The sequence below is a fragment of the Epinephelus lanceolatus genome, chromosome 9, assembly GCF_041903045.1.
Source record: "Epinephelus lanceolatus isolate andai-2023 chromosome 9, ASM4190304v1, whole genome shotgun sequence".
In the NCBI taxonomy this organism is placed as follows: Eukaryota; Metazoa; Chordata; class Actinopteri; order Perciformes; family Serranidae; genus Epinephelus; species Epinephelus lanceolatus.
The window spans coordinates 15,618,070-15,645,843 of NC_135742.1; the positions used below are offsets into that span (position 1 = coordinate 15,618,070).

The window sequence follows — 27,774 nt, forward strand, 5'->3', positions numbered from 1 at the left end:
CCGGTCGATTACGTCATCTTCTCGCGACACGTCTGCCTTGTCACTCAGGCAAGGGGACAGGCGAAACAACTACATGTGAACATTTTTATGGCAAGCGAGTTTAAAGTGAAACAACACACAGTGGAAACATGTCTGTGGCTTTATCGCGCGGTCTCTGCAGGGTTTTATCTCGACACACCGCTCCGTCAAGGTGAGTGTTTGTGCTACGATGTAAAGAGCTAACAAGGAGCTAGCTACCTGGAGCTAACATGGCTAAGGTTATTCAACAGAGAAATAATGCTAAATCAATACTGTCGTTGATAAACACCCCCGCGTGACCCGTGTTTTGTTTGTTACGTGTTGTTCCGCAGCTACCTGTTGGGAGAACATGCTGTACAGAGTCCTTGGCTTGCTCCTGTGATGACACTGAAGACTTCTGCCCCACTGAGGTATGATCGAGGCTGGATAATAAACCATCTGCATTCACAATCAGCAGTGAAGTTCAAGGTTCACTGCATGTCTGTTGTGTTTTGGTAATTACATGAATTTGTTGACGAATATGCACCACTAAAACATTGCCTAATATTAAGACAGGTCCTGCATTTAACTGCCAATCTAGTGGGCCTGTTTTAAATAGGCACTTATTTCATTATTTTATTTATCAATTAATGCCCCAAAACTGTTTCTAGAATCCAACATGGCATCTACATATTGTCCAAATATGTAATTTACAATGATGTAAAATGAAGAAAACCAAAGCAGTAAAATAATCCTCAATCTTGAGAGGCTGAAATCAGAGAATGGCATCGGCCTTGTTGCTTTATGATGACCTCATTATCAAATTTATTGTCACTTCATTTTCTATAGATCCGTCAATTGATTAATTCACTAGTTCAAAAAAACTAAGCTGCACAACAAAAGTGAGCAGGTGTTATTTCAGCGCTGATTGATTTCTGGATCTTTGTGTGCACTGCATTAAATGGTCACAATGCAGAGGGCTGGACGTGGGGCTAGAGGAAACTCCTGATACTACTCAGTCACACGTGTACAGCCAAAACCCAATATCACGTTTAATGTCACAGTATCAATATATTAAATTCATATATTTCCCAGACGTTTCAAAATATTTCTGTGGCTGAATGTGCTAATGTAGATATGTGCTTTGTGTTTTAAGAGCGGAGCCCAAAAAGAAGAAGAAAGTGGATCCAAGACGGGAGCAGATGATCAGAGAGAGGATGAAAAGAAAGCTGAAGAGGCTGGAGAAGATTCCACCTGAGCTTATCCCCATAGAGGACCAACTTATTCCAGCCAAATGCTTGGATGAAACAAGGTACAGCTCATTTCACTATTGTCTACACTGTCATGTGTAATTAATCTGGTTAGATTTTTGCCAGGGCATGTGAACCTGCCTGCAGTGCTGGGTGTGGTAACATACATTAAAGAATGAAGCTGGTGTTGTTCTTACACATTAAAGCATCACAAGAACATTGTCTAATGACTGCTCGATATTAAAATTACACATTTTAATTTATTTTATGGATTTGCCTTTATGCGTCATTAGTCTTTCTTGGACTTACTGTACCTTTTGTTTTCTCCTTGCTACTGTGGTGCCCGCTGACTTTAGAGTGCTGTAAATTGTTTTTTCTTCTTCTCTTACAAAGGGAACGCTCTGTACCGAGGCTGTCATTTGAAGAAAGTGAGGGTCGAGCCCTGCTGCTGAAGAAGTGGAGTATATACAAACAGGTCACCACTTACCTCTTACACCTTCACCACTTAAGATTTTACAGAGAATCTTACCTCTGACCTCTGCTCTCCATCATGAACACTTAGTGGGCCATATTTGATGCTCTGTTCTGTCTTTGTTCTTGCAGGAGCAGCACATGGCTGAAGTCCAGGCTGTTGAAGATGCTATAAAGGCACAGAGGGAGGCGCTGAAGGAGCTGAAGTTAGAGTCTGAGCAGCTGTATCAGGCAGCGCTGAAGCCAGACCCCCTTCTGTTTCCCTTCACTCATGAAGGTCCTGCCTACACACCACCAAAAACTGATTATGAAGCTCCTGATGGGAAATACACTGACATCACTAGAGTTTACACACAGTGAAGGACAAGGAACAGCTGTCGGAGCATCCTCTGTGTGTTGTCATGTATTTAGTGTATTTGTACATGATTCAGTAAGCCAAGATGCAGCCTTTAAACAGCCTGCATGTGGAGGTGTGAAGGACACTTTGCAAATGTGTTTCTGTGTTTCTTGAATTGTGCAGCCAGCTCAGCTGTTTCATGTCAGAATCAAATGCAACAACATTCATGGAAATTATGCGTTGATTTTTTTGTTCACATTCACATTTCTGTATAAAACTGAACAAAAGAAAGTGGAAAATAAAGTGTACTTTTTTTATTGATCCAATTTTTTCAGAGTAATTTTAGACAGTTAAAGGGTAAAGCCATATTAGATTACATAAGGCAGAAAACTGCAAATGCACAACTCTGTGTGAGGTGATACTGTGAAGCTGAATTCTGTCATTAATGTATTAATAATATATTATCATGGACAAGTATCTACAGCATCAAAAAGAAGAATATTTACCTTGGTTGAAGACAATTCATATGGTCCTTTTGAGAAATGCTGAAAGGCTTACTCAGGCCAACTCGCCCGTTCGATACCAACAAAGGCTGCATATTACATGTTATTACATTCTAGTGGAGCATTAACATTTTACTTTATAACTTACCTAAACAATGCACAATAGATCCTTTGTTTCTTGGTTTAAATATGGAATTTTAAAAATATATCCACTGCATAATTTGACCCGTTACTGCCCTTTTCTTACACTGTACACAGAAAAACAAGGCAATTACTATTAAAACTCATTTACAATGAGACTGAGTGAAGTCAGCCTTTGTGGTTCAGTTTACACAAGCTTTAGAGAATTATTTATAATGGGCAAAAAAACAAAACAAAAAAAACAACAACCCCAACACTGCCCTTGCAGAGATCATATTGTAATTCATTAGTTGAATACACGCTGTCATCCCCATCATTGACCACTAGGTGCTGCTACCACTGTTTCCATTCAGAGGCTCACTGAGTAGAGCTGGAGGTGGCAATATGTGATGACCAGTCTCTCCAGCACATGGCTCTGAACGATTTCATTAAGTCTGTTATGTGACAAGAATTTTGAATCTTCATTTCACTTTGCTTTCGCCGCCATGGAACAAAGACAGCAGGTCATTAGTGACAGTTCAGGAGTCCTGGGGCTTTTCCTGATTCAGGGGCATGTGCCAGTCTCTGGGAGGGTCTCGCCTTAGTTCCCACACTGGGGTGAAGTTTTTCTGCTCTGCGACTCTGTTCCTCTCACTCTTCTGCAAAGCTTCCTGCAACACAGACATATAATCTATAAAACTGTCTTCAAGTGTTTAGATGTATTCTTCAGGACATGAATAAAGGTCACTTGTTTATGTTTTTAAACAATGTGATTTCCTGCTGCTGTACCTTGGCCTCTATGCCTCTGTGTTTCTCCCACTCTCTGCAGTTATGGTAGTCCTCTTTCCACTGCTGGCAGGATGGGGAAGTACCGTAAGCGTAATAGTGGTGGAAACGGTTCCTCAAGCTTTTGCAGTGTTTGAATTCACTCCAGTAGTCATCACAGGCTCGGGGTGGCTTACCAACAGACAAAGGTAGGAATTGTCACCAAACCAACTTCAAAAAGTATTATTTTGACTCCCTACTGTTGAGTCTCTGGTAAGTATCTGCATCACTTCTACTTTTCTAGTTACACCAAACAAGCTCATGTTAGATGTAAGGATCAACCTGAGGAGAACTCAACATGTGCAGCTGGTTATGGTTTTCAGTGAGGCCGAAGACTGTTTGTCTTGACTGACTGAGAACTGGTTAACAGAAAAGAGACATTATTAAATGAAAATTAATCAAATCATTGGAGATAAATGCCATTGTGAAAAAACTGTGGATAAGGGCCATTCTGATACTAAAATAAAAATGACCTGCTATAAACTAATTGTGAAAACATGCAGGATTCAATCATTTCATGCCGTTTAAATGTAGATTATTTCACTATTTTTAGCATTTATTTTGTCTGTTATTCATAAGATTATTTTTTTTATATCTTATCCATTTAAAACTTTGGGTGTGCACATATGATAGAATTTATGAATTGTCCATTAACAGGAGGCTTTCTAAAACACTAAGTAATACTGTTTAATAAATAAAATGCAATGGTGTTTACTTACTAATGATACCGTTAGAGAAAAAGAATATACTCAGAGTCCACAGGAACACCACTTACAAACTCTCCATTTTAATTAGGATTCAAAAAAGAGCAATGAAATTCTACAAACACCTAAAAACAAGGGACCCCAACTCATACCATTACAAGGCTTTCCTTTGCCAAGAAGAGAACATAGAGAGGAGTCCTCTCAGTCAGTCCTCTCGGTCCTGAAGCTCCCCTCCTCTAACAGCACAGGGTGTCAGGACAACCCTTACAAAATCCAGCCCAATCAAATTATAGTTAAAGATAAACCATTGGACATCTACCACAAAAACCCCAAACAAACATCAATGCTATTTGGCCCTGAACAGACAGTACACAATGGCATACTATCTGACCGCTGTGACAGATCACAAACTCAGAAAGACAATGACTATGTACAGACTCAGTGATCACAGCCTGGCCATAGAGACTGGCAGACACAGGCAGACCTGGCTGCCTAGAGAAGACAGGCTGTGTCAGCTCTGTCCTCAGAGACAGGTGTAGACAGAGCAACATTTCCTGCTAAATATAAAGACATCAGAACAAAGATCTTCACAAAAATTAAATGTAAACTCCAAGAATTTGATACACTCTCTGACCAGACTAAAATGCAACATCTTCTCAGCGATATAGATGCAGCAAGATATGTCAGTGCATGTCACAGCCAACCAACAAAACAACATATAGTTCATCTCATCACAGATCACACTCTTTTTATTTACTCCTTCACTTAATACGTTTTTTTTTATCTCCTTTAAAATGCATGTCTTAGTATTTGTAATAATACACTGTTGTTAAATGTTTTTGAATTTTCACTATTTTAAATTATAATTGTACTTTGGCAACCCATAAGAAGTGTCATGCCAATAAAGCTTACTGAGTTGAAAAGAGAACAGCACCTCCCTCAGGTCGCTTAGGCTTAGATGAACCTCAGTGGCTGATCTAACGTTACAACCATCTATACTTCCATGTATTTTTCTATTTTCATTGACTATAGCAAAGGTAGATTTCAGATAATGCAGTGAATCAGGTAAAAAACTGAGGGTTTCTGTTAAAACCCTTTAGTCTAACTGACATTGCTAACGTTAGCTAAGGTTACTTCGGCAATTTAGCAACGATAGCTAATCACCTTGCTGACTATTTGGGTCAAATTTGGCACTTTCCACTTGTTATCAGGAATATCATGAACAAGGTAAGTGAAATTTAAACAGGACATTTAGCTTAAAGCGTAATTTACAAAATGTTTTAATTAATTACCCTCCACGATGCTCCACCAGACCGGTCCATTGCTAGCCTCGCTAACCAATACAGCAACACTACTTCCGGTTCGATGGCGTTTCACAATAAAAGCGCTAAAACAAGATTCTACAGCCCTTACTTTGAAGAAACTCATATGAAGCACTTTCCAGCCGTAAACATCAAAATAAAACAGGAATTTGTGTATAAAACTAACGATGATTGACTTAACATACCATAATTGTAGTAACCATAACTATGACCATTTCATTTTAAGTTACTCTGCATTTGATATGTCAAGAACCTGTTTTAGACAGACATTTCTTCCTTCACATCTTTTTGGGTTTTCCCATTATCTATTGTTGTTATAAATAATTACTTCCATATTTCTTGTAATTTTATCCTGTTGTTACACTGTCTAATTAGATCTAGACAATCAATTATAAATCATAAATAAATCTAATTTGAGTCAAGAAAAATACCATGAATACAGAAACATCCTATTATGTACCTGTTTCATCTGGTAGTTCACATGCATGCACATACATTACAAAAGTAACCATTAGTGACAACTAATTAATTCAAACGCAATCCTTTATTTGTCTATAAATAAGCCAAGAAAAAAAAGAAAAACTTGCAAATTACTCCTCCAGCTCAGAAAAAACTCAAACATAAACTTATTTTCATTAAAATTAGAAACAAAAGGATCGAGCTTTTATTGCTCCATTGTGTCATTTGAATGTGGCTCTGGATAACAGTATATTTCAAGTCATTTGTAAAAATGCAACAATTATGGAAAAAGGGGGAAAATGCTCCAATATCACGACAAAACTCCTCAAACAAAAGTTCCTCGTTGTGTTGGTGGTGTGGTGATACAAACTCCACACAGCATTTTATGAAGCTCGGCTTTTGTTGAGCAATACGTTACTGTCGGAGGTTTAATTACAAATACTCCCACCTTGAGAGCAAAAATCCCATTTCAAAGGGACAGGGAGACAAAATGCCAATGCATCTGAAAGCCAGGTTTGTTTGTTTTTTACTTTGTTGTTGAAGGTGACAATAGATATGATGAGTCTATGCACATTGGCCAGTCTCTTCACTTGGGATCCTTCACGGCTTTCTGCCCTTCTTGCGTAGTGACTGCCCTTCTCCTGAGAAGGCGATGAATCTGTTCATGGCATCATCCTGTGAGAATTGGAAGAGATTTAAAGTAGTTATAATTGTAAACTACAGCATGAGGGCTGCATAACAAAATTTATGTAGGGAATTCTATATAAATAAACAGAATTAATCAAACAATAAAATGGTTTAGTATAGGTACTGGAAAAGAGTGAGGAACTGTACTGATATGCTGCAAACATAGCGTTGTTGAATATTCATGAACAGTTGATAAAATCCTTCACATTTCTTACATCATCTACAATTTTCCTGGGCTGAGGCCTTGAGTTTCTGATGAAGGTGATCCTGCCAATTTTGAACTCGTAGTTGGGAATGCCTCTGTGAGATGGAAGATTAAGGTTAAGGTTAAAACACTGGTAAAAAAGGTTCAATGTTCAGTGATTTGTAGTAACACAGATTAAACAGGCACCGCTAAAGGTCTCCACGCAGAGTGGAACTCTGACGATCTCAGGAATTAATATGTCACATTGTGCAGTGGTACAAAGATAACATTTTGACACATTCTTGCTGTAAGATGCTGCAAGCAGAGGTGAGTCTATTGTTGTATTTTGCAATTCGCTGAATGGCCAATCTGTGAATTACATCTTCTAAAAGCAAGCTGACCACGTTATTTGACACCAAAACAAGATGACGTGGAGTGAGCCACAAGCAGCAGACAGTTTATTGCCTGCAGAAACCCAAACATGGACAATTAGAAGGGCGTGGACACAGTCTTGGTTTGGCAACATAATGCACAGTTTGGCAATTCTCCTGCAGGCTTCAGACTTTAGTTTTTCCAGCTGTCAGACAAGGCATTTTTCACTTCCTGCCATGCTCCTCTGTACCATAGCGGTCACTCACAGGGCATCATAGAAACACTTCATCACAGAAATCACAGAAAATTATACAAAATAGCTCACACAGCCAGAACTTGTTAGAGACTACAACTCTATACTGTGATGCCCTGACTCTCTGTATCAAAGTTCTCTACATTTTATATCCAAGTCATTGTCACGCACACATGACTGTATATTTTATGATCTAGGTTCCTGGCCTTCTTTAAGCCTAAGAAGACAGGAGCATCAGTATATTTTTATTTACAAATCCATAATGAGTAAACTCCCTTCTTAACTGAGCAATCTTTTATCACTCACCAACAGCTATTATGATTTTAGCTCCCCTAGATGGCAGCTCTACCCTGTGCCAAGGATTTGTGTAGAACTTGGTAGAACAGCTTTCTCCTGTTTCGCGCCTTAATAATTTTGTCTCTCTTGGACAGTTCAAAGCTCTGATAAAAAACTGAAAAGTGTAATTATTATTCCGAAGCTGGATTTTGTAGTGTGTCTGTCTCCTCTGTCTGTTTTTGACATGCCCTGTTTTATTTTTTTGTAACCTTGCAATGGTGCACTATCTTGGCCAGGTCTCCTTTGAAAAAGACATTTTAATCTCAAGAGACTTCCTGGCAAATGAAGGTTTTGTAGGAGCCAGAATATATGTATATAACCTCTGTTGTTCTGCACATGTTCTTTTGGTCACCTTCACTTGTGGTAGTTGTAACTGGCGCAGGGTTGTGGTTTCATATTATGTTACCTGTTCCTTCACTGGCGTGGCAGCTTTCAGAAAAGAGGGTGAGCTTTTGGCTCTGGTGTTTTCTGTCAACCATTATCACATCACCAAATATTTCATCTCATTTTGCTTTAATTATCTCAGTTGTTTGTTTAATAAATCATCATAAAACGCATCTTTGGACTTCAGAATGGATTTTATTCAAATAGTCACAGTTACTAGCCTACTCAGCTTCTTAACAGCTTTTTTCATTGATAGTAGTTGCTACAGGTTTAATAAAATAAATTAATTAATTGTATGTTTAAATTCAGCTCACCAACTGACCCGCAACAAACCTATGAAAGATTTAGTCCTCTCTAAGAAATTGTCTATGATAGCCAGAAAATTATACAAAATACTAAGTGTGAGGTGCCTGTTGGCTTCAAGCTAAAATCAAAAATATTTATCTTTCCTCTTACCTGTAGTGTTATTCATCAAACTAGATTGATAGACTCTTTCCAGAAATCATGACTTGGTTACTCAGGATAATCCACAGACCTTATGAGCAGTTTCATGTAGGAACTATTTTCTTTCCAACTAAACCTACCGACTGTTACTGAGCAGAAGGAAGCGTGCATCTACTGCTAGCTCACCTAGCACGACTGTGCTAGATAACACAGCATAGTTGTGGAGGGCACAATTAATGTTTCCATCTTGTGCCGTCACAAGCACGATGGATGAGTGATTTGATAAGTTGTCCACATGACGTTAACAAAAGAGAACTGTGTATTTTAATACAAGAGGTATGACTTCATGACTTTATTAGTCTCACTTTAGTCTACCTCTTTTATGCAAAAGAACATTGACTGGTCTCTCAATGTCTCTCGTAATTGTAGAGGTTGGAAAGTCGCTGCCAATTCCCCAGTTGATTGTATGAAAAAGGTATTAAATTCCTTTGCAGTTTTCATCATGTCGTTAATGACTATTCCATTTATGTTTAATTCCATTACTGATTTTTGTGGGTTAGGCACTCGATTGGTTAGAGTATTTAGGTGTTTCCAAAGTGCTGAGCTTGAGCCCCGACATCACCAGAATCAGAACCTAGCTATAAATCATTCCCCATCTCTCTTCTCCCTCATTTTCTAACTGCTTCCCTGGTTGCTGCCTAATAAAGGCATTAAACACCAAAAACATCCTAATGGGGGGACCTTGTAATGTTACACAATCATCATGTTGAATAGTTAAACCATTATGTTACAATTTTTTATTTGTATGCCACTTTGTGTCCAAGTGTAAATACTGAACATTACCTTTTGATTTCACTTGGGCAAAGAGGGGCAGGGCTGGGCTCAATCCCTTTTGTTTTACCATCCAAACGATTGCCAGAGCCAGTGAAAGCCTGATGATAGGAAACAGAATAGGAGTTACATCACCTCCAGTTATTACAGTCATTAGTAGTGGTAGGGACATTTATTTATTTATTTATCTCTGAACCCACAGCAACATTTACTCACTCTGAATCCCATGTCCATGTCAGCATAGCTGGTGGGATCTGCTTCTTCCTCCTGTGAAGAAATACGTTTTATCAAACTGTTCAGAGCACAATTTCTGCAGGTACCTTTGGGGTTTGATCCTTACTGTTGGTTCCTCCTGGTGCTGAGGTCGTCGTTCAGGCTCTTTGTAACCCAAAGGAGCATCGAAATCCACCTGAGAAACAGAGTCACGACACATTTAAAGTGGAGATCACAACACAGTAATTCACTGTTGTCTGTGATACTATAGAGGATCTTACATTCATGTCACACTCAATGATGGACACTGCTTTATCTGGCTTGGTTTCCATTACTCGCAGCTCATATATCTGAAACAAATTCAGATTCCATTTGAAGTGTATTCAGGAGAAAAAATAAAGACAAAACATATTCATATATTAGTCCAACACTAATTTTAGTAGGTTAATTTACCTTTTCATTGTAGTTGATGGCGATGACATCACCAGTTGTCAAGCAGGCAAAGTTTCTCAATGCATTTTCCAGTCTGTAATTAAGTGAAAACTTAATCAATATAATTAAACACAAAATGTGGAAAAGGTCAGTTTAATGTTCCTAGCTGATATCTCTTACACTGCCTTGGGGTTTGTAATGTCCAGGAAGTCAGGGCTCTGTGGCTGGAACTTTGAGTACGTGGCAACCATAAGATTAACACTTTCCACCTGGACCAGACCACCTTCCTCCAGCAGAAGATTCTGCATCATCTGCAGCAAACAAAATAAAGCAAATATAAGTGCTGCTTTGACTGATGCCTACAGAGTGGCTTCAAAAGCATTTAATCAACAGAGAACATTATAGGCGGTGACATCAAACTGTTTCTCACCCAGTGTGGCAGGTAGCAGATTCCCTCGTCTGCCACAAACTCCAGAACGCCGCAGTGTGTCATTCTGTCTGAGTTCTTGTTGGTCAGCTTGAACAGCATTGGGTAGGTGATGTTAAGCCTGCCTGTACAAGTAACAGTAACAGAATGCTTAGATTCATAGAAGGCTCATACAGGACTTTTATAATGAAGAGGTGCTTGATTTAACTTAAACTTACTGAGCTGGTCAAGAGCTGAAGGTGGCATTATTACTGAAAAAGAAACCGCTTATTAGTTGAGACAACAACAACAAATACGTAAAATATATAAAAGTTGTTGAACACATAAGGTACAGGTATGATACCAGCTTGATCCTTACAAAAACTGGGTCATTTATGCAACATTTTTAAACATAACGTCAGGAGGAATATATCACCATACCAACAAAAAGTCAAACCACAATTACTCGGGGGAATTATGGTGCAGCAACTGCTATAAAATGCTGCAGTTATTGCGGTTGCAATATGAGTTGCAATTTTAGTGGGAATGGTAATTTTTGCTTTTCATTTCCACTGAAAAAAATAGATATGTAAAAATTATGATTTTAGCTGGGGTCTGTACCATATTATTTTGTTCACGATAACATTTGTATAATTTTTAATATCATATAAAAAATTCATATCATGATACTAGCGATATTTTCGGCTTGACATACTGACATCATACTGTTACCCACAGCAACAACAAGCATGGCTGAAAGCGAAATTATTGTAGTATTGTAGTGTGTATTGTACTGTATTGCAGTGGTTCCAAAAAGACGAGCAGCTTCAGTAGTGTGGAATAAACTGTGGCGTCCTGGATGTTTTATGAACTGCCCCAGACTTCTCAGACTCTATTAGCGAGTTACCGCTCAGAGGGAACTCATTCAGCAGCTCCTCGAGCAGCAGCATAACATCTCTCCCTCTCCTCTATCACCGTCCGCACACTCAGTGTCATCAAGTCATTTTGTCGTAAACCTTTGGTAATGTAAACCTACGTGACACTCCCGGCTTAACAAAAAACTCCATGTATGTGAATGTGCAGTAGTTATCATAGCATAACAGCCTGTCACAGGTTACAGCATGATAATTAGAGGAGAAATGGCAGAGCGTAAAGGTCCAGGTGGGAAAAAAACCCAACTCAGTCATTTAGGATTTTACTAAAAGAAGGAAATCACCTGTTGATTTATATATATAGATCCCAGGGGACATTTTTGTATTTGGAAGCTGTTTAAATGTGTAATTTGTGGTAGATTTTATTTTGTTAAACTATTAATATTGTATACAGAATCTAAATCTCACTCTGCGTTACTGTTGTTGTTTACAAACTAAAGAACTGAGAGATAATTTTTGTTTATTTTCCACTGAATATTTGATGGCAAACTGTTAGGGTAACATGTAAAACTATATCACCTACTGTGTTGCAATTCCATGTTCTTAAATTAATAATACAATGTGTGTATATGTATACTTTTTTATTTCATTTATTTATTTATTTGTTTATTTTTTACAAATTTGTAATAATAATGATAATATTTTAGGGCCATATCGCCCACCCCTAGTCTGTACCAAACAAGCATGTTCCCTTATGTCTGGAATATGAGTTGTAGGCCGGGGCATCTCTGTAGCACCGCAATGCTGCATTTATAATGCTATGTTGTGACACATTTTACATTTATCAAAAACATGCACCTCCCGTGATTTGGATATTGCACTTGGCTATATTGAGATTTGGATTTTTTTTTTTTAGTCATTGTGCAGTCCCAATCTAGTTCATAAGGGACTATACCTTGCAAACAAAAAGTTGGCTGCACTGCACCGGGCACTGAGACAAAGCTGAACATGAGTCAGCAGAATATAATAAACTGACCAACTCTAGAAAGCAGGGGTCATTCACTGGCAGGGTAGCTCATGTAGCTAAATTCACTATTATTTTCTTTACGGTACAGTTTCCCTGTCCCAAAGATGACAAAGACAGTTTGCGCTAAGACGTTTAACTAGAGGTGTGTGGAAGTTTTAAGCATCTCTTGTGACAGTAACACTCACTTTTGCCTCCTTTCTCCACGTCGGAGCGGTCGTTGGGACCTGCCAGCATGGACACCGAGTAGCAGCGGTACTGAGTGGAGAAGCGGTTCTGAAACCCCCGGGACATCGGGTGGTCGAATGCTTGGAAAGCAAACTGTGGAACAAACCAAATCACACCAGTAAAACACACATACATCTGACATTTTTACAGCAGATGATAACATCCACGTAGGACTGTAACGGTTAATTCCATCATGACAGGGCAGCTTTCGTGTTGTTGTTAGCCGCTCGCTAGCTAGCTGAGCTAGCTGAACTGCTCCGAGTACGGTTTGTTTTGACATTAATGAATCGTCAGCGTTGAACGAAATAAGAGTGTTACTCACCATGTCGACAGCTTTGGTTGTCTTTGGTTGTCAAAAGGTTCAAATCAAAACTTTTGTTTCTGTTTTTTGTTTGGAAATTCGGCATATGAGCAGCGAATTTTCCACTGTTGTCTTCCGCTTCTTCCGGAAGTGTACGAGCTGACAATCGGAAATGACGACATGAAAGACGTTAGCCAATCACAGCAACGCATTGAAATAAAAATGCTATAATTTAATTAAAAACAACCTGCAAATTTTTAAAGAATTTTGCATTTTGAGATGAAAATGACTACACCTTTAACTTCCCGTAAAAATATTAAAAATAAAAAATTAAAATTATCATAAATTTTAATATCTACAGGTTTGTTTTTTCAAGAGTATAATTCCAGAAAGTTGATTTAAAAAAAATAAATTGTCAAATTTGCGTGAATCAAACTCCTGATAACATTTGACCTCTCACCACAAAGGTCCATTCAGAAACAGTTTAGGAGCTTCCAGCTGTTTTCTGTCTATTTAGTTAACTGTCTTTCTGTCTAAACTTTCAAGCAAACATGGATTGAAATTATTATAGCTAACTAAAATTACAAAAAAAATAAAAAATCAAGATGTGAAAAAAAAAAACATTGAAGTTACCTTAAAATAAAATAAGAACTAGACTTTGAAAAATGACTAATTGAAACAACATTGTGTACTTACACAACTATCTAAAAATAAAAATATACAGGACATGTCTTTGGTTGTAGTCCTTGCTAATTTGCTCAAAATTGTCAAGACAATATGAGGAGGTATTGGTGCATATGTTTATTGTGACTGGGATGTCTAGACTCAACTGCCTTCACAAAGTGTTGTGTTCCATTGTAATACTTATTCTGAACTTCTTAAATCTTGTCTCTGACAGATACCGCCCATACTATAATTAAAATAACAACAAAAATGATAATAAAAATAATTTCACTCATAAAAACAAATAAAACTAAAATACAAAAATAAAAACAAATTAAAATTACAAAACTATGATAACTGGCAAGGATGGGATGTCTTTGAGGTGTGCAGAAAAAAAACATCTGTAATTTAAACATCTGTAATACTGACAACTAGGCAAATGCAAGCAGTTGAGAAGATCATGTGAAACCATCCAAAGCTCCAGAACAGCTACTTTATGGATCGTGTGGTGAGCGTCATAAATGAACATTCAGTTTCAACCAATACCATATTCTCATTAGACACTGTCTGTCTGGTAAATGTTCCCATTACTTCACCAGTTTGTAACGCAGGCTTTCTGTTGAACAATTTAAATCTTCATGCCCAAGATGAGATTATTATGACAGCTGTGGCTCAAACTTGTGTTGACAGTCTCCTCATGACAAGTAAACCAACAATGATGTTTAAAATCAGTGGAGCTTTTCATGCCTTTTATTTTTACATGCAGCATAAATAAATAACACAGCAGCCTCATTCAGAGCCACAGTTTTAATGAGTCTTATGAAGACCAAATCAGACAAACAGCAGCACACTGATAACAAGTTAAAAGTTATTATAGAGCTGTAGTTGAAAACTGTACAAGTCACAGATACAGTATAAAAAAATACATATCTAAGAAAAGGCAGTGTCGTGGTTTTGTAGTTTCATCTTGAGAGAACATTTAAAAAAATAACAGGTCTGAAGACACCCTCTGATGGTAAAGAAGGGAGTTCTATGGATCTGTAGATCAACATTTGTCTCTGATCAAGGATGTAATTTAATTTTCTGCCTTCTTTTCAGATGAAAGTCTTTATATCGGAGGCCAGCTTTTGGCTACTTCTTTATGCATGGCCTCAGGTAACCACTGGCAGTATGCAGACAATAGAACTGTAGGAGGAGAGAAACACATGATCAAACAACATGATTAACTGACTAGAAGGGTAACCAAATCAGACTCAGGCAAGTCGTGCAAAGCACATTAAATCATTCCTCACATTTATCTTCAGTTTTCCAGACAGACAGGAGAGCTTCTCTGCAGTCAACCCTCTTTGACACCAGCGCTCCCAGCAAAACCTCTGTCCTGGGCTGCAGCCTAGAGCAGCAGTGACACAACAGTAAGACCAAAGTCCTTTCAAGAAACAAGTTAATTTGTGATTTGAAAAACAGAGAAATGCCTCAGAGAAGGCAGAGCAGTGTGTGTGTGTGTGTGTGTGTGTGTGTGTGTGTGTGTGAGTGTGTGTGTGTGTGTGTGTGAGAGAGAGACAGAGAGAGACTTACTTTGCCCATGTCTTCAGCATGATGGAGGGGTTTGAGAGAAGGTGGCTGCTGTGTTTCTTTAGTTTAGGACAAACCTACAAAGCAGACAAAACAAGCATTACTACACAGGACTCAAGTGTTCCTGTCTGCTTTGGTCTGAAGCAGGCTTAATATTTCCAGCTTTTCGAGCTCAGATTTGAGATTTAAATGTTCTTTTACCTGCTTATATTTACCTATAATGTGCATATTTTTGGCCCTGCACACACACAACAATGCAAAAGGATCAACACATCTGTATATAATGTTTATTCAGCGGAAAAAAAAAAAATGTTCAAAAGGTGTAAAAGGGTTAATATGCTTAAGAATTTATGTGATTTAAACTTTTTGAATTTATAATTACTTTTTCAATTGATTTTATTCATATTTATGGTTATTTTTGATGTCATTTTACTGGGTTGGGTATAGTTGTGGTAGTGTAAACTGTTTAATTTACTGCAGGGACTGTCAGTATAAATAGCTGTTGATTATACTGTGTATTTAAATATGAAGATAAAGAAGGTGGAGTCGTTTTTGCAAATTTAACATTTACTGGGGATCAAAATAAACACATTAGGGAGGAGGCTCAACAGTTACTGAGGCTACTAGTACTCAGGAAAATCAGATGTATTCAGGCATGTAGCAGTGGTGAGGACTGTAAAGGATTGGACAGAATGGTCAGGTTCAAGTTTTCATGCCTACATGATACCTAAGACTGAACAGAACAGGGTAACTCTCAGGTTTTGCTAATGTACCTGTCCCTCAAGCAGAAACCTGGCAAACAGCTTGTAACGCTCCAGGCCTTCTGGATATTCCATCTCCACTGCCGGCAGCTGCCAACCCACACGGACTGCAAGAGAGACAGCAAATACACACATGTAGGCAAACACATCTTTTCAGCACAAACACAATGATGGTGCCCAGCTTTAGGAAGCTTACAGAAGGTGCTTGAGCGGTGACACCTGATGGTGCCGGTGGATGAACAGAACCACGGGGATGGCGACTCCAGAGGGGAGCCGAAATGACAATACTGAGGCAGAAGCTCGGGGACCCACTCTGCCTCTACAGCTGACACACCTGACGAAGACAGAAAGGAAGACGTTTCACATCAGTTTCAGTAACAGCGAAAGTAATACAATTTGAGACAAACTTTGTTGTTTAAATCTAGCAGGAAAGACGCACAATAAAAACACTGACAAATAAAATGCACACATGCAGTCACTTGATCAATATTTTGCATTATAGAGGTCACACATCCGCAAAAAAGTTCAGTTATTATTGGATAATTGAAACTGATTAATGAATCCACACCTGAGCTATTCCACTCAACTTTAACTTATCACCCTTCATCTGAGAACTATGGAAAAAATATCACACTCCCTATGAAAATGAATCAGCCTATTGGAAATGCTGTGAGACTAAAGGTGCCTCTGTTTTTCATGTTCGACAGCTCTCTAAATCAGCACTAAGAGGACACTGTGACAATCACATACCAGATTCCACACCTGGTATTTTCACAGAGCTCATTTACCTCTCATGTACATCTTGGTGGTCTCCATGATCTCCTGGTAGACGATGAACTCTGGAAGCGCTTTGAACAACGCAGAGGTGGGATGAATGAACACGGGCTCGTCCAGAAGAGGCGTCTATGACCAAAAACAGATGACGGTGAGAAAGTGAAAGAGAGCAAAACTTCTCTCCTAAACTCTCCAAAAATTATAATAACAGTCCTCCTGCCTTGTATCCATTCTTCCATTTTGGGTCCAGTATGTCTTCTGACTGTACACGCCTCGCAAGATGGTCTCCCAGACCGGCCAGAACAATCTGCCGCAAGCAAACCACCTGGTGCTCTGTTGGCGGAGCCATCTTGGGATCCACAAATGCTCCCACCTCTGGGCACACTGCGTTCACTGGGATCACAGAACATACATGATTCGCTGTTAAGTCTCTGTAGCACTTTTTTTGTTATGGGGTTTTGAACAAGACGGTAGGGGTATGAAGCAGAAGATTTTGCCCTGATGTGCATAGTGCACTGTTTTGAACTTCTGGCAGCTGTCACCTGGCTTTGGCCAATCAAATGGTGGGAATCGCAGAAGCAGAAAAAAGACAAGATAGAACAGCTGAAAATGTCGGTGTCTGAATACCTGGAGTTACAGTGCTAGCAACTCACATGGTCAACCAGAGATAAAACTAGTCCTGGGATAACATTTCCGCCAAACTTCAGATAACTGGAAAATTGTCCAAATATATAGACATTTTTGGTAATTTCCGGGATTTCTATTGTCTTGCTACAATATGCAGCTACAAACTAGTTTTTACTTCTGCCAGTGTTTCATGAGACACCTGCCTCTCAATGCAGCTGTGGACCGCATTGGTAGCAGCTGCTTTTAAAATGCTTTACTTTTTGGGGGAACACTCTTGCAGGAAGCCGTTTGTTAGGGCGGTGAACACGCAGCGGTGTGAAAGCAGCTTTAGGTCTTCTTTGTGTGTTTGTGTACCTGCGTTGGTGAGTTGTCCTCTGAGCCTCCTGATCTCCACCATGGCTTTATACCTCAGGCCATTATCCTCGCAAAATTTAGGAGTACAACCAGCAAATTCACAAGCACCAACAGCACCTGTAGTCACATGTACACAGAAATAAAGTGTAACCCCATCAATGTACTTAATAAAAACATTCTGTGCATAAAAACTGTTTCATATCTCACTAAAACTGCTCCCTTTACTACATCTATTAAGTGTCATCATTTTTTACTGCTGCATCCTGCACTCAGGGGTGAATGTAAAATCTGCATCCTGTGATTGTAGACTTTTGGGTACTGTCACCCCTCCTTCACCAAGTTTCAATTAGATCACTCAAATCAAGTGCCACCTGGTATTAAGTCTCACACTGAAATCCTGCTTCATGCTAAAACCCAGAAGAAAAATCTGTTTTTGAAGCCAAGTCATGCAGCCTTTAAAGGTCAACATATGACCTAACAGACGGTCTATAGTAAAATTGGATCCTGAACAAAAAGTAGGCTCACCCAGCATGACCATGAGGTCCCCCAGCTGGAGCGACGGTCCTTGCCCAGCCCACAACCTCCTCATCTGGGTCAGCCGAGCTCGACGCTGGGTGAGCTTTGAACTCTCATCTTCACTCCGTGCAGGTCTGAGGAGAAACGGAAATATGTTACGACAATAAAAACATTAAAAAAAAAAGAAATTTGCTGAATGAGAAGACCACTGACATCACATTTGTGCCACCTAATCTATGCCCTTCTAAAGAATCAATTTCTACAAGCAAGACTTATTCTAGTTTTTATTATGTTTATCTATAAACAGATATCATGAGCAAACATATGTCCTCACCTGTCAAGGTCTTCAAAGATCTCCCGGACTGTCATGGCTGCTACCACCGCAATGATGTAAGGCAAGCAATCCTGCTGCTGACCAAGAGCTAGCATCTTAGCATATCGAGGTGCCACAGGGAACGAAGCCATCGCTCTGCCCAGAGGGGTGATGGGACAGCTCAGTCTTGCTCGCCTCATCTCTTTCACCCTTTTAAGAAAAAAAAAAACAGTTTACAAGTGTGGACATATCACTGATAAATAGCTCAGTTTGTCTAAACACGCTGGGTAATCTAATACTCAGACAATATTAAATAAAATATTAGTATAAAAGGCACTGTTACACTCTCAAATGACCACATAAAGGGGGAAAAATCTTAGAGAGTGTTACAAGTTCCTGCTGTTGATTAACTTCATATTGAAATTATCCCTTGTTTCATTTCATGCCTTTTTTTCTTAAGGCTTCCCTATAAGAAACCGAGTGTAAGCAGAAGCAAATATCCCTTAAAACAACCCAAACTGATATAATAAATAGTTATATTGGTCAAAGCACGTAAAGACAGGGAGACCCATCGACAGACAGTTACCTTCCGGTGCGAGGGGGCTCTTTCAGAGCTCCCAATGAGACTAATAACTGCTCTGCTGCAACTAGAGCCTCAGTGGAGGGAGGCGTAGGGAAGGGAAAATTGACCACCTGCACAAACAGAAAAAATTAAGCCATTTTTATGAGATGACTCTTTTTTCTTTTATGTGGCAACATTTCACTCAGAAGCCTGCTGGTAAGTTTGAGCTGTTCCCTTTTCACTGACCTTCTCTATGTTGAGGTCCTTCATCTGTAAAACCAGATCTTCCACCGGCCGGCGAGTGATCTCCGCCTCTGAGAACAAACTGAAGTCTCCGAACACTGCAGACGAGTACAACCTGCAGGAACATCATCGTATAACAGAGACAAATATTTGTGAATCCTTAAATAAAAAAAGACAACAATGTGGTTCACCCGTCACACAGTGTCAAAGTCCTGACCTGTAGCAGTGTCCTGGCTCCGTTCGTCCCGCTCTACCTGCCCTCTGGTTGGCTGAGGCTTGTGAGGTCCATGTGACCTTAAAGGACGACACTCCGGTGACTCGGTCGTAGAAACGTTTCTTAACTCGACCGCAGTCGACCACGTATTTGATGCCGGGGATGGTCAGAGACGTCTCAGCCACATTGGTGGCTACCACACACAGACGAGTTCCAGGTGGAGGAGGCCTGAACACCTACACACAAACACACACAAACACAAACAAGAGATCATAACAGTTAATCAACTGCACTGCATCAAATGGACTCTTCAGCTGCTGGACAACAAGCTCTAAAAACAGCTAAAATATGTCTGAACCTCCAATTTTTACAGACTAGACAGTGTTTGACTGGAAGCTGATAATTTCACCTTTGATCCTATTATTATTTCAGATTATCAAACCACTCCTCTCTAGCACCGCTGCTATTTCATAAATATAATTTACACATTAGCTAACATAAACATACCTAGAAGCTTGCATTTGTGATAAGTAATAGTTATTCATGGTAATAATAATTATATAATAATAATTCACTCTTTCACACAACAACATAAACCTTATTGACGGTCAATGCCAATTATTTATTAAGATATTTAGTTTCTTATATTTTTAGGTCAAAACCTTTCAATAAAGTGAGTCTTTAATTGTTAATAATTTTGCAGTATTAGGCACAATTCTTTCATTATAAATTCAACAGTTACTTTGCTTAGTTTACAGACTACGTTGTTACAAACAGAGCCAAAAACTTGAGCTGTTTCCTCTTAAACGCTGCTTCTCCACACTAGGGTTGTGCCAACCAACATCTACTGTATGTGATAAACTGCCTATGGATAAGTACCACATTAGTACCTGACACAAGACGTAAATCTCACCTTGGCCTGCTGCTCTGGAGCCAACAGAGAGTACAGAGGGAGGACGTAGAGAGGAATAGACGGGTCAGGATTCTCCTCTACAGAAACAAAACACAGACAGAATCAATAAGGGCACTCATCTGAAATACATCCAACTGGATCTGAAGAATTAGTCATTTGGAGTATCGTGCCTGCACTGGCAGGATCGTCTCCAATCTCCAAGTCTGAGCCTTCATCCTCCTCGTCTCCAATTCCCGCCTCTCTGTCCTCGTCTCCTTCATCCACCGGGAGAGCAGAGTAGTTATCCAGGTCGATTCGGGGCAAAGACTAGAGACAGAGATAAAGCTTTTAAAAAATGTACACAAGAAATATCTGTCGAGCATGAGAGTGGCTTCAATTACAAAAACACAAACACAAAAGGGTCTTTTAGCATTTCACTAAAAGTAGACTTACGACCGTCTTCTTCTGTTTGGATTTTTTAAACTTCCTCATTGCTTCGGATGTGTCAGCTTCCTCATCTTCACCTTAATAAAAAAAAAAAACATGTAAACATAAAGAAAACACACTCATGTCTAAGTGTGTGGAGGAGGCAAACAGATGTAGATTCCACTCACCAGCGGTTGTGTTACCCCTCCTGAAGGGGAAAGCTTTCCTCAGTTTTCTGCACAGATTGTGAACCTCAGCCTGACCAGTCAGAAACACCAGGATACCACCTGAAGGACAGAGATGCGGCATCAAGGTGGGGGTGAGTGTGTGTGTGAAGGTTAACTCCAGTTTGTCCTGCTTATTTAGTTAAAATTAAAGTGTATACATGTTAAACACACATTTAGTAAAAAAAACTCCACTGATAATTATGAACTAACATTGTGCCATTCTTCATGCATCTAACCACAGCTAATGATGCCATGAACTACAAAGATTCTCCTTTCTTTATTTAATGTGATCAAATTAAAAATATATAACTGTTTCCCCTGCATCCGCTCAAATAAATGAGAATCCATCTTTCAGGTCATATAAGAGCCAAAACTGATATCAAATAGTTGTGTTAAGTTTGATATCACTTTGATTTCACCCCAACTTAGTTTTGTAGTGCACAAATCTTACTGCTAAAAAGTACATAAACCACAGAAATGTATCATGTATGAGCACCTGGAGGCAGCATCCGGTGGATCTTGCAGATTTTGTGGAAAGCTTCTCCGGTGTAATCATCCAGTGGTGTGCGTTTGTTAAAATGGATAGTGACCGGAAACTGACGAGCGTCCACTCTGATGACAGGCGGAGACGTCCGAAACAGCTTTCCGTTTTCTGTGAAGTCCTCAACTCGCAGGGTAGCTGACATGACCAGCAGCTTCATGGGCAAACCTTTCTGCAGAGACATAAAGAGTGGGAGCAGGGGGATGAAATACAGAACGGAAGGTAAGTTAATTTCATGTATGCTTTCTGTGATTCAGGCTGTAACTTTTTTAACACCAAACACATGAAACACAGCAGAGTCTCTGACCTTGTTTCTGAGCGGGACGATACGAGACAACAGTCCGATGAGGATGTCTGTGTACACACTCCTTTCGTGCGCCTCGTCTATGATTATCACACTGTATCTCTGGAGCAGGAAGTCCTACGAGAGAAGACACAGACACTGAAAAAACTACAGGCAGAAACCGAAATGTAATTAAAGGCTCATAAAGATAAAATGATACTGTGTTTTCACAGCCAAGTCAGTATTAATGTTTTCAACTGTTCCATTACTCATATATGTATATTCAAAAACCTCTACAAAGTCAACCGAATGACAGCCCATTAAAACTGTGATTTTTTTTTAAAGCTCACTTCATTCAATATCGGGTTGAAAATGCTGCATCTCATCATTCTAACATGAGATTCTTTGATCCCCAACATCATCAACCGTAAAAGTGCATGCAGGTTCATGAAATATAAATATACCATCTTACCACTACATGTGCATGGGCAGCATTTATTTATCATAAATGAGCAAAAATAACAGTACTCATAGAAAACTTAAAAAAATTAAAGAAAAGAAGAAAAATAAAGTTTGGGTTAAATCTACCAAACTCAATGTATTATTTACAATTGGAGAAAATCTATTGTTTTATTAAAGGATCAACTGCAGGCGTCTTTGCCACATGGCAACCATTTTTATCTTTAAGTTACTTTTTTTTTTAAATTGTATGAAATCTTTTTAATGTATATAGATTTCTAAAATCCTTTTTCTTTCTTTTGTTATATTTATGTACATGTATTTTCAACATTATTTTTCATTTATTTATTTATTTTTCTTTTCTGTCTTTTATTTCCTTTTACTGGTCTGGCTTTCTCTGTTTCTGGGTTGGTTGGTGGGGTTGATTTCTGTCCTTGTTGGTTCTATGTTTCTTTGTTGATGCTTTGTGCATCTTATTGAATTATCAATAAAAATACCTTTAAAAAAACAAAACACCAACCTGAAATTGAAAAAATGGATGCAAATAATTTACTGTATTAAAAAAGCTTGGTCCTCTTACATAGACAGACAATGTAAACATTACCACACATTCAACACTCTCCCTGTCTGTCCCTCCGTCTTTGTTACTATCTGTATGTCTCTCTGTAGCCCTGAGGGAAGGCAGTAGTTACCTGGATGTTTATCCACTGCCTACTTTCATGGTAAATCAGAAATACCATGTTTACTATATTTTATTAAATGAGCTCACTGGGGAGTAAAGATGATACCTTCTGGATCTCCTTCAGTAACACACCATCTGTCATGAACTTGATCTTGGTATCACTGGTCACATTCCCCTCATATCGAATCTGGTATGACACCACCCTGAACACAGACACACAAATATGTAACACATCATTTTGACTGTTTACTTTCTAACTCTGTGGATTACGTAATCTTAAATATTTTGAATGTTACCGTGTGGACAGGTTCATCTCTTTGGCCACTCTGTGGGACATGCTGACAGCTGCCACTCTTCTTGGTTCTGTGATACCTATTATTCCGCTGCCACTGGAGGAAACCAGAGTGAAGACGATAACATTTATGACATGATATCACATTTGAATGTACATCAGGACGATTCAACTGAACCTTAAAACCAGCAGAATGGTCCTGCACACTTGGCCTTATTGGCTCTGAACCCTACAACATGGCAGCAAGTTTGAAAGGCATGTTTTTGTCTTTAAAAAAATCAAGGTCCTTAGCTCTCTGAAAATGCTGCTCCCTGAACAACATAGTAAAAAAGTCCTGATGTACATCCATGCGTAAACCATTTTTTTGTGTAAATATTCAATGAAACATTTAAGGACAGCACAGTAATGAGAATAACCTACGTGGCATAGCCGGCTTCATACAGAAACTGAGGCACTTGAGTAGTCTTTCCACTTCCTGTCTCTCCACAGATAACAACGCAGGGATTTTCTCTCACTGCCTCCATGATGACCTGCTCCTCCGCCAGCACGGGCAGCTTCAGACGGGCCTCCTGCAGCAACAGATCAAAACACAGATATGAGCAACCTCATAAAAAACACACCTGTCTGAACGGAACAGTGGAAGTTTTCACACACCTGTATTTCTGGAGATCTGTCAACAGGAATGAAGATGGCCGGCTGTGATGGCATCTTGTTTTCGACTTTCTCTGGGACAGAAATCTTCTTCTCATTCTGTCCACCTTGTTCTGTTTTGTGTTGTTCTTCCTTCACTTCCTGTTTGTCCATCTCCTGACAGGGAGCAGCAGTCTTCTCTGTGGTCTCATTCACTTCTTTGTCTTCCTCATCCTCATCCTCATCCTCATCAGATGAGGTGTCCAAATCACTGCTTTCTTCTGCCTTTTCTTCCTCTTCCTCGTCCTCCTCTTCTTTCCATTTTCGTTTTCTGTTCACTCCACTGACGCTGCTGATCTTTGGCCCCGAGTCTCCATCTTTTACTTCATCCGGTAACCTAAAAACAACCCAAAAATATTAAGACCACTGACTCCACCTTCTCTTTATCCTCCAATGAGAAAAACACCCTTGTTTATCTGTGCTAATATATTTGTGCACTTACTGTTTGCTCTGGTAGAGTTTGTCTCCTGTTCCCAGTTTGGACGTGGTGTACAGCAGCTTCAGTTCGGACTCTGGAAGCTGCACTTCGGCCAATTTGGTGAGGATGTCTGCTCTCTGGACAGGACAGACAGTAGGACAGGTGAGTGGGTTCTGATCTCTGCTGGCAGTCACTACATGTTTAACAGTTTATGTCCAGAATATCTGATGTACTTATGTAGGACGAGTAACTGCTGATGTCCTTGTCCTGTTTCTTGTGTACTTTGTTGATACATACCGTTACCTTGCAGTTCTACAATTGTAATGCAGTCCTCTCTGACCTTCTCCAGGAGTACACCCCCTCCCACTCCCTGTGCTCTTCCTCTGCTGGTCTCCTGAAAATTCCCACCTCACGCCTCAGTACTATGGGCGCCAGCGCTTTCAGTTGTGCTGCCCCTAGGCTCTGAAACTCCCTACACCCACTAGGGCTGCCACGATTAGTCGACTAATCGATGACTAATCAACTATTAAAATAATCGGTGACTATTTTAGTAGTCGACTAATCGGTTTGAGTCATTTTTCATAGAAAAGTACTATAAAAGTACCCCAAAATACTCTTACTGCAGCTTCTTACGTTTAGATATTGGCAGTTTTACACACTCTCTCGTGACAGTGAACTAAAACCCTTTGGCGTGAGTATGAAACAAGACATTAGATGACGTAATTTTGGGGTTTGGGCGAGACAGACCGACATTTTTCAACATTTTAACACATTTTTCGATGAAATGATTAGTCGACTAATCGAAGAAATAATCGACAGATTAGTCGATAATGAAAATAATCGTTAGTGGCAGCCCTAACACCCACATATCTGACAGTCTGACAGCATGATATCCTTCAAATCCCATCTCAAAACCCACCCATTCAAACTGACTTATGCACTTTAACACCACTATTTAACAATTTTACTGTTTTTATCACAGTGTGTGTGTGTGTGTGTGCCTAATTCGCGTCTCTTGTTTTGTATATTTTATAGGTTTTTTTTTTACAAGTGCCTTTTAAATAAAATGTACTATCATTATTAATATTGTTTTATGATTTGATGATGTATAATGTACTTTATGTGTTTTTGTTGTTTTATATGTACTATAATCAGGGTGTCCTTGTAAAAGAGAGCTTGCTCTATATGCCCTTCCCTATTTAAATACAGATTAAAATAAAAAAAAAATAACAATAATAAAGATCCTTTATTGTCTGAATTTTCATTTAATACAGGAACATCTGATCAAACTGCTTAGACAGTCTTTAATACAGTTACAATCTGTACAAACAATGTATTGCAGATTAATACAAATCCTGAATATTCAGGGTACCCTTTTAGCTTTCAAAAGATATGTGGCATTTTAGGCATCACTGTTTTCACATCAAGTCTAGATTTGTGTATATTTAATAATGCTAAAGACTACAGCTTAAAACAATGATTGTTTGGATTTGCAATGAATCTCCCAGCACATTGCACGTTTTTAAATCACGGCTGAAAACATATTTTGATAGGAAAGCTTTCCCTTTTAATGCATTATTTGCACTTTTGTGACATGTAACCATTGTGTTTTATTTCCTTTTGTCCTGTTTTTGCCTCTGTACAGACTATTTTTCTTACCTCTTAACATTTTCTAAAATACTGTAATATTGTAATCTTATCTTCATACACTTTGTGTAGCACTTTGTAACCTTTTTTAGATAAGTGCTATACAAATGAAAATATTATTAAATCATTATTATATGTTTGCGATAGATCATGTAGTCTATACAATTTTAGAAGAAAGTAAAAAAACTCAGAAGCTATCAGACCCAAAAATTAATGACTCAAAGGCCTTAAGATATTCAATTTTAAAGTGAAATAAAACAGAAAATAGCAGCAAATCTTTATATTTAACAACCTGCAACCAATGACTGTCAGTGTTTTTGCTTAATATTACTTTTTTTTATCCATCAATGAAACCATTAATCTAATAATTTTGTCAACAGCACTACTAATGACATTTATGTGGTTATAACTGCATTATTGAACTTTGTTCAACCCTGGCAACCCTTTGTGTGAACCTGCAGCATCAGCCAGTCTCTCACCTGAGCTTTCTTTTCTTTGCGCTCCAGGACTTTCTGCAGCTCCTTCCTCTGTTTCTTGGTAAGGGGCTTTTTGGTGGAGACAGGTGTGGCTGAGACTTTCTTCTTCTTGGCTTTGTTGGCTGGGAGGACCAAAGCGTTGCTCTGGTCTACACCTTTCAGCCTGGACTCATCTGATGGAAACAAGTGTCACCAGCCAAACAGACAACACGTTGAAGTCACAACATGGATCAAATTATTTGACCATATAATGGGTTTCACTTTAAAGTTCCTACCTTGTAGTTCAACAACAACTTCTGTCTTCTCTTTATCTGCTGGTTGTTGGGTTTCACTTTGCTGTCGTCCCTTCCAGTTGTGTTTCTTCCTCAGTTTTCCCATTTTGAATTCAGGTCTGTTAAAAATAATAAACTATGTGTACAAAACCACCACCTGATGACTTGTAATGTCACACACTTCGAACAAGCTAAATACGAGCTAACTAGCTAACTGTAGCTTTGCCGTTACGGTAAACACGTTATTTACACAGCCGAGTAAATCTTTATTAATATTATAAAATACATACCTTTTTATTCCACTTGGTCAAACAACAGCATGTGAGATTTAAACACTTTTAGTTTGATATTACAGCCCTGCACAAACCTCACGTGTAAACATACGAGGGTCCGTCAGTTAAAACTGTCCGCAGTTGAAACGTCACCGCAGAAAGGTTCCGTTACAAAGACAAACATGAGAAAGCTTAAATCCTCAGTACAACAACTAGTTTATAATGTTTTAAAGACGTCGTGTTGTTTGTTTGTTATTTGAGGGCAAATATGTTTTGTGTGCAGTTAAAAAGAACAATATAGCTCATAAAGTGTGTCTGTTTGAATAAATCAACTAATTTATTTTCCTAGTGAAACTCACTCAAAAGAAAAATTCAAGAAAAATGTGCATATCATGTTTCCATTAAATTACGTCTTTACTTTCATCAATAATGCAATGATTTATTTAAATAATAATAATAATAATCATCATCATCATCATCATCATCATCATAATCATAACAAGAAATACACAACCTTGTCACACAGTTTCAGTAACTTTTAATTACACTTGTAGCATTTATTTTGTCTTTAAAACATCAAAATGTGGTTGCAAATACAAAAAAAGAAACGTCTAAAAAAATCAGAAAATCAGAGTAATTTGTG

At 38.8% G+C, this 27,774-nt stretch overlaps 4 protein-coding genes across 4 annotated transcripts; 1 reads left to right on the top strand and 3 right to left on the bottom strand.

Moving 5' to 3' along the window:
- Positions 1–6: 6 nt before the first annotated feature.
- mrpl40 (mitochondrial ribosomal protein L40) lies at positions 7–2,376 on the top strand. The gene is made up of 5 exons (XM_033619188.2): positions 7–190; positions 351–428; positions 1,154–1,309; positions 1,641–1,722; positions 1,851–2,376. The coding sequence occupies exons 1-5, from the start codon at positions 129–131 to the stop codon at positions 2,076–2,078; spliced, it is 606 nt and encodes a 201-aa protein (XP_033475079.1). The 5' UTR covers positions 7–128; the 3' UTR covers positions 2,079–2,376.
- Positions 2,377–3,076: 700 nt separating this feature from the next.
- On the bottom strand, positions 3,077–5,621 carry c9h22orf39 (chromosome 9 C22orf39 homolog). Its single transcript, XM_033619189.2, has 3 exons — positions 5,500–5,621; positions 3,468–3,635; positions 3,077–3,349 (listed from the first exon to the last, which is right to left on the bottom strand). The coding sequence occupies exons 1-3, from the start codon at positions 5,527–5,529 to the stop codon at positions 3,218–3,220; spliced, it is 330 nt and encodes a 109-aa protein (XP_033475080.1). The 5' UTR covers positions 5,530–5,621; the 3' UTR covers positions 3,077–3,217.
- Positions 5,622–6,054: 433 nt separating this feature from the next.
- On the bottom strand, positions 6,055–13,115 carry ufd1l (ubiquitin recognition factor in ER associated degradation 1). Its single transcript, XM_033619187.2, has 12 exons — positions 12,977–13,115; positions 12,615–12,747; positions 10,770–10,802; positions 10,555–10,676; positions 10,305–10,435; positions 10,146–10,218; positions 9,974–10,042; positions 9,820–9,888; positions 9,696–9,746; positions 9,492–9,580; positions 6,891–6,975; positions 6,055–6,663 (listed from the first exon to the last, which is right to left on the bottom strand). The coding sequence occupies exons 1-12, from the start codon at positions 12,977–12,979 to the stop codon at positions 6,589–6,591; spliced, it is 933 nt and encodes a 310-aa protein (XP_033475078.1). The 5' UTR covers positions 12,980–13,115; the 3' UTR covers positions 6,055–6,588.
- Positions 13,116–14,413: 1,298 nt separating this feature from the next.
- dhx37 (DEAH (Asp-Glu-Ala-His) box polypeptide 37) lies at positions 14,414–27,271 on the bottom strand. Its single transcript, XM_033618494.2, has 27 exons — positions 27,150–27,271; positions 26,863–26,978; positions 26,591–26,760; positions 24,489–24,601; positions 24,011–24,383; positions 23,777–23,925; positions 23,361–23,453; positions 23,171–23,267; positions 21,948–22,061; positions 21,596–21,812; positions 21,061–21,159; positions 20,900–20,970; positions 20,638–20,773; positions 20,468–20,544; positions 19,558–19,790; positions 19,344–19,455; positions 19,122–19,228; positions 18,557–18,745; positions 18,232–18,356; positions 17,707–17,823; positions 16,946–17,118; positions 16,740–16,854; positions 16,148–16,285; positions 15,964–16,058; positions 15,194–15,267; positions 14,911–15,008; positions 14,414–14,803 (listed from the first exon to the last, which is right to left on the bottom strand). The coding sequence occupies exons 2-27, from the start codon at positions 26,963–26,965 to the stop codon at positions 14,727–14,729; spliced, it is 3,465 nt and encodes a 1,154-aa protein (XP_033474385.2). The 5' UTR covers positions 26,966–26,978; positions 27,150–27,271; the 3' UTR covers positions 14,414–14,726.
- Positions 27,272–27,774: the final 503 nt, after the last annotated feature.

Coding starts and splice junctions, on each gene's coding strand:
- mrpl40 (XM_033619188.2), top strand. CDS start 129: ATGTCTGTGGCTTTATCGCGCGGTCTCTGCAGGGTTTTATCTCGACAC. Junction 429..1,153: donor AAGACTTCTGCCCCACTGAG/GTATGATCGAGG, acceptor TTGTGTTTTAAG/AGCGGAGCCCAAAAAGAAGA. Junction 1,723..1,850: donor AGTGGAGTATATACAAACAG/GTCACCACTTAC, acceptor TTGTTCTTGCAG/GAGCAGCACATGGCTGAAGT.
- c9h22orf39 (XM_033619189.2), bottom strand. CDS start 5,529: ATGGACCGGTCTGGTGGAGCATCGTGGAGG. Junction 3,636..5,499: donor CTGGTGGAGCATCGTGGAGG/GTAATTAATTAA, acceptor TCTGTTGGTAAG/CCACCCCGAGCCTGTGATGA. Junction 3,350..3,467: donor ACAGAGGCATAGAGGCCAAG/GTACAGCAGCAG, acceptor TCTGTGTTGCAG/GAAGCTTTGCAGAAGAGTGA.
- ufd1l (XM_033619187.2), bottom strand. Junction 10,677..10,769: donor TTCAGCTCTTGACCAGCTCA/GTAAGTTTAAGT, acceptor TTACTTGTACAG/GCAGGCTTAACATCACCTAC. Junction 6,976..9,491: donor TGCCCAAGTGAAATCAAAAG/GTAATGTTCAGT, acceptor TCCATCTCACAG/AGGCATTCCCAACTACGAGT.
- dhx37 (XM_033618494.2), bottom strand. CDS start 26,965: ATGGGAAAACTGAGGAAGAAACACAACTGGAAGGGACGACAGCAAAGT. Junction 22,062..23,170: donor TACTGAAGGAGATCCAGAAG/GTATCATCTTTA, acceptor CTTCTCTCGTAG/GACTTCCTGCTCCAGAGATA. Junction 19,791..20,467: donor CTCCAGAGCAGCAGGCCAAG/GTGAGATTTACG, acceptor GTTTGTGTGTAG/GTGTTCAGGCCTCCTCCACC.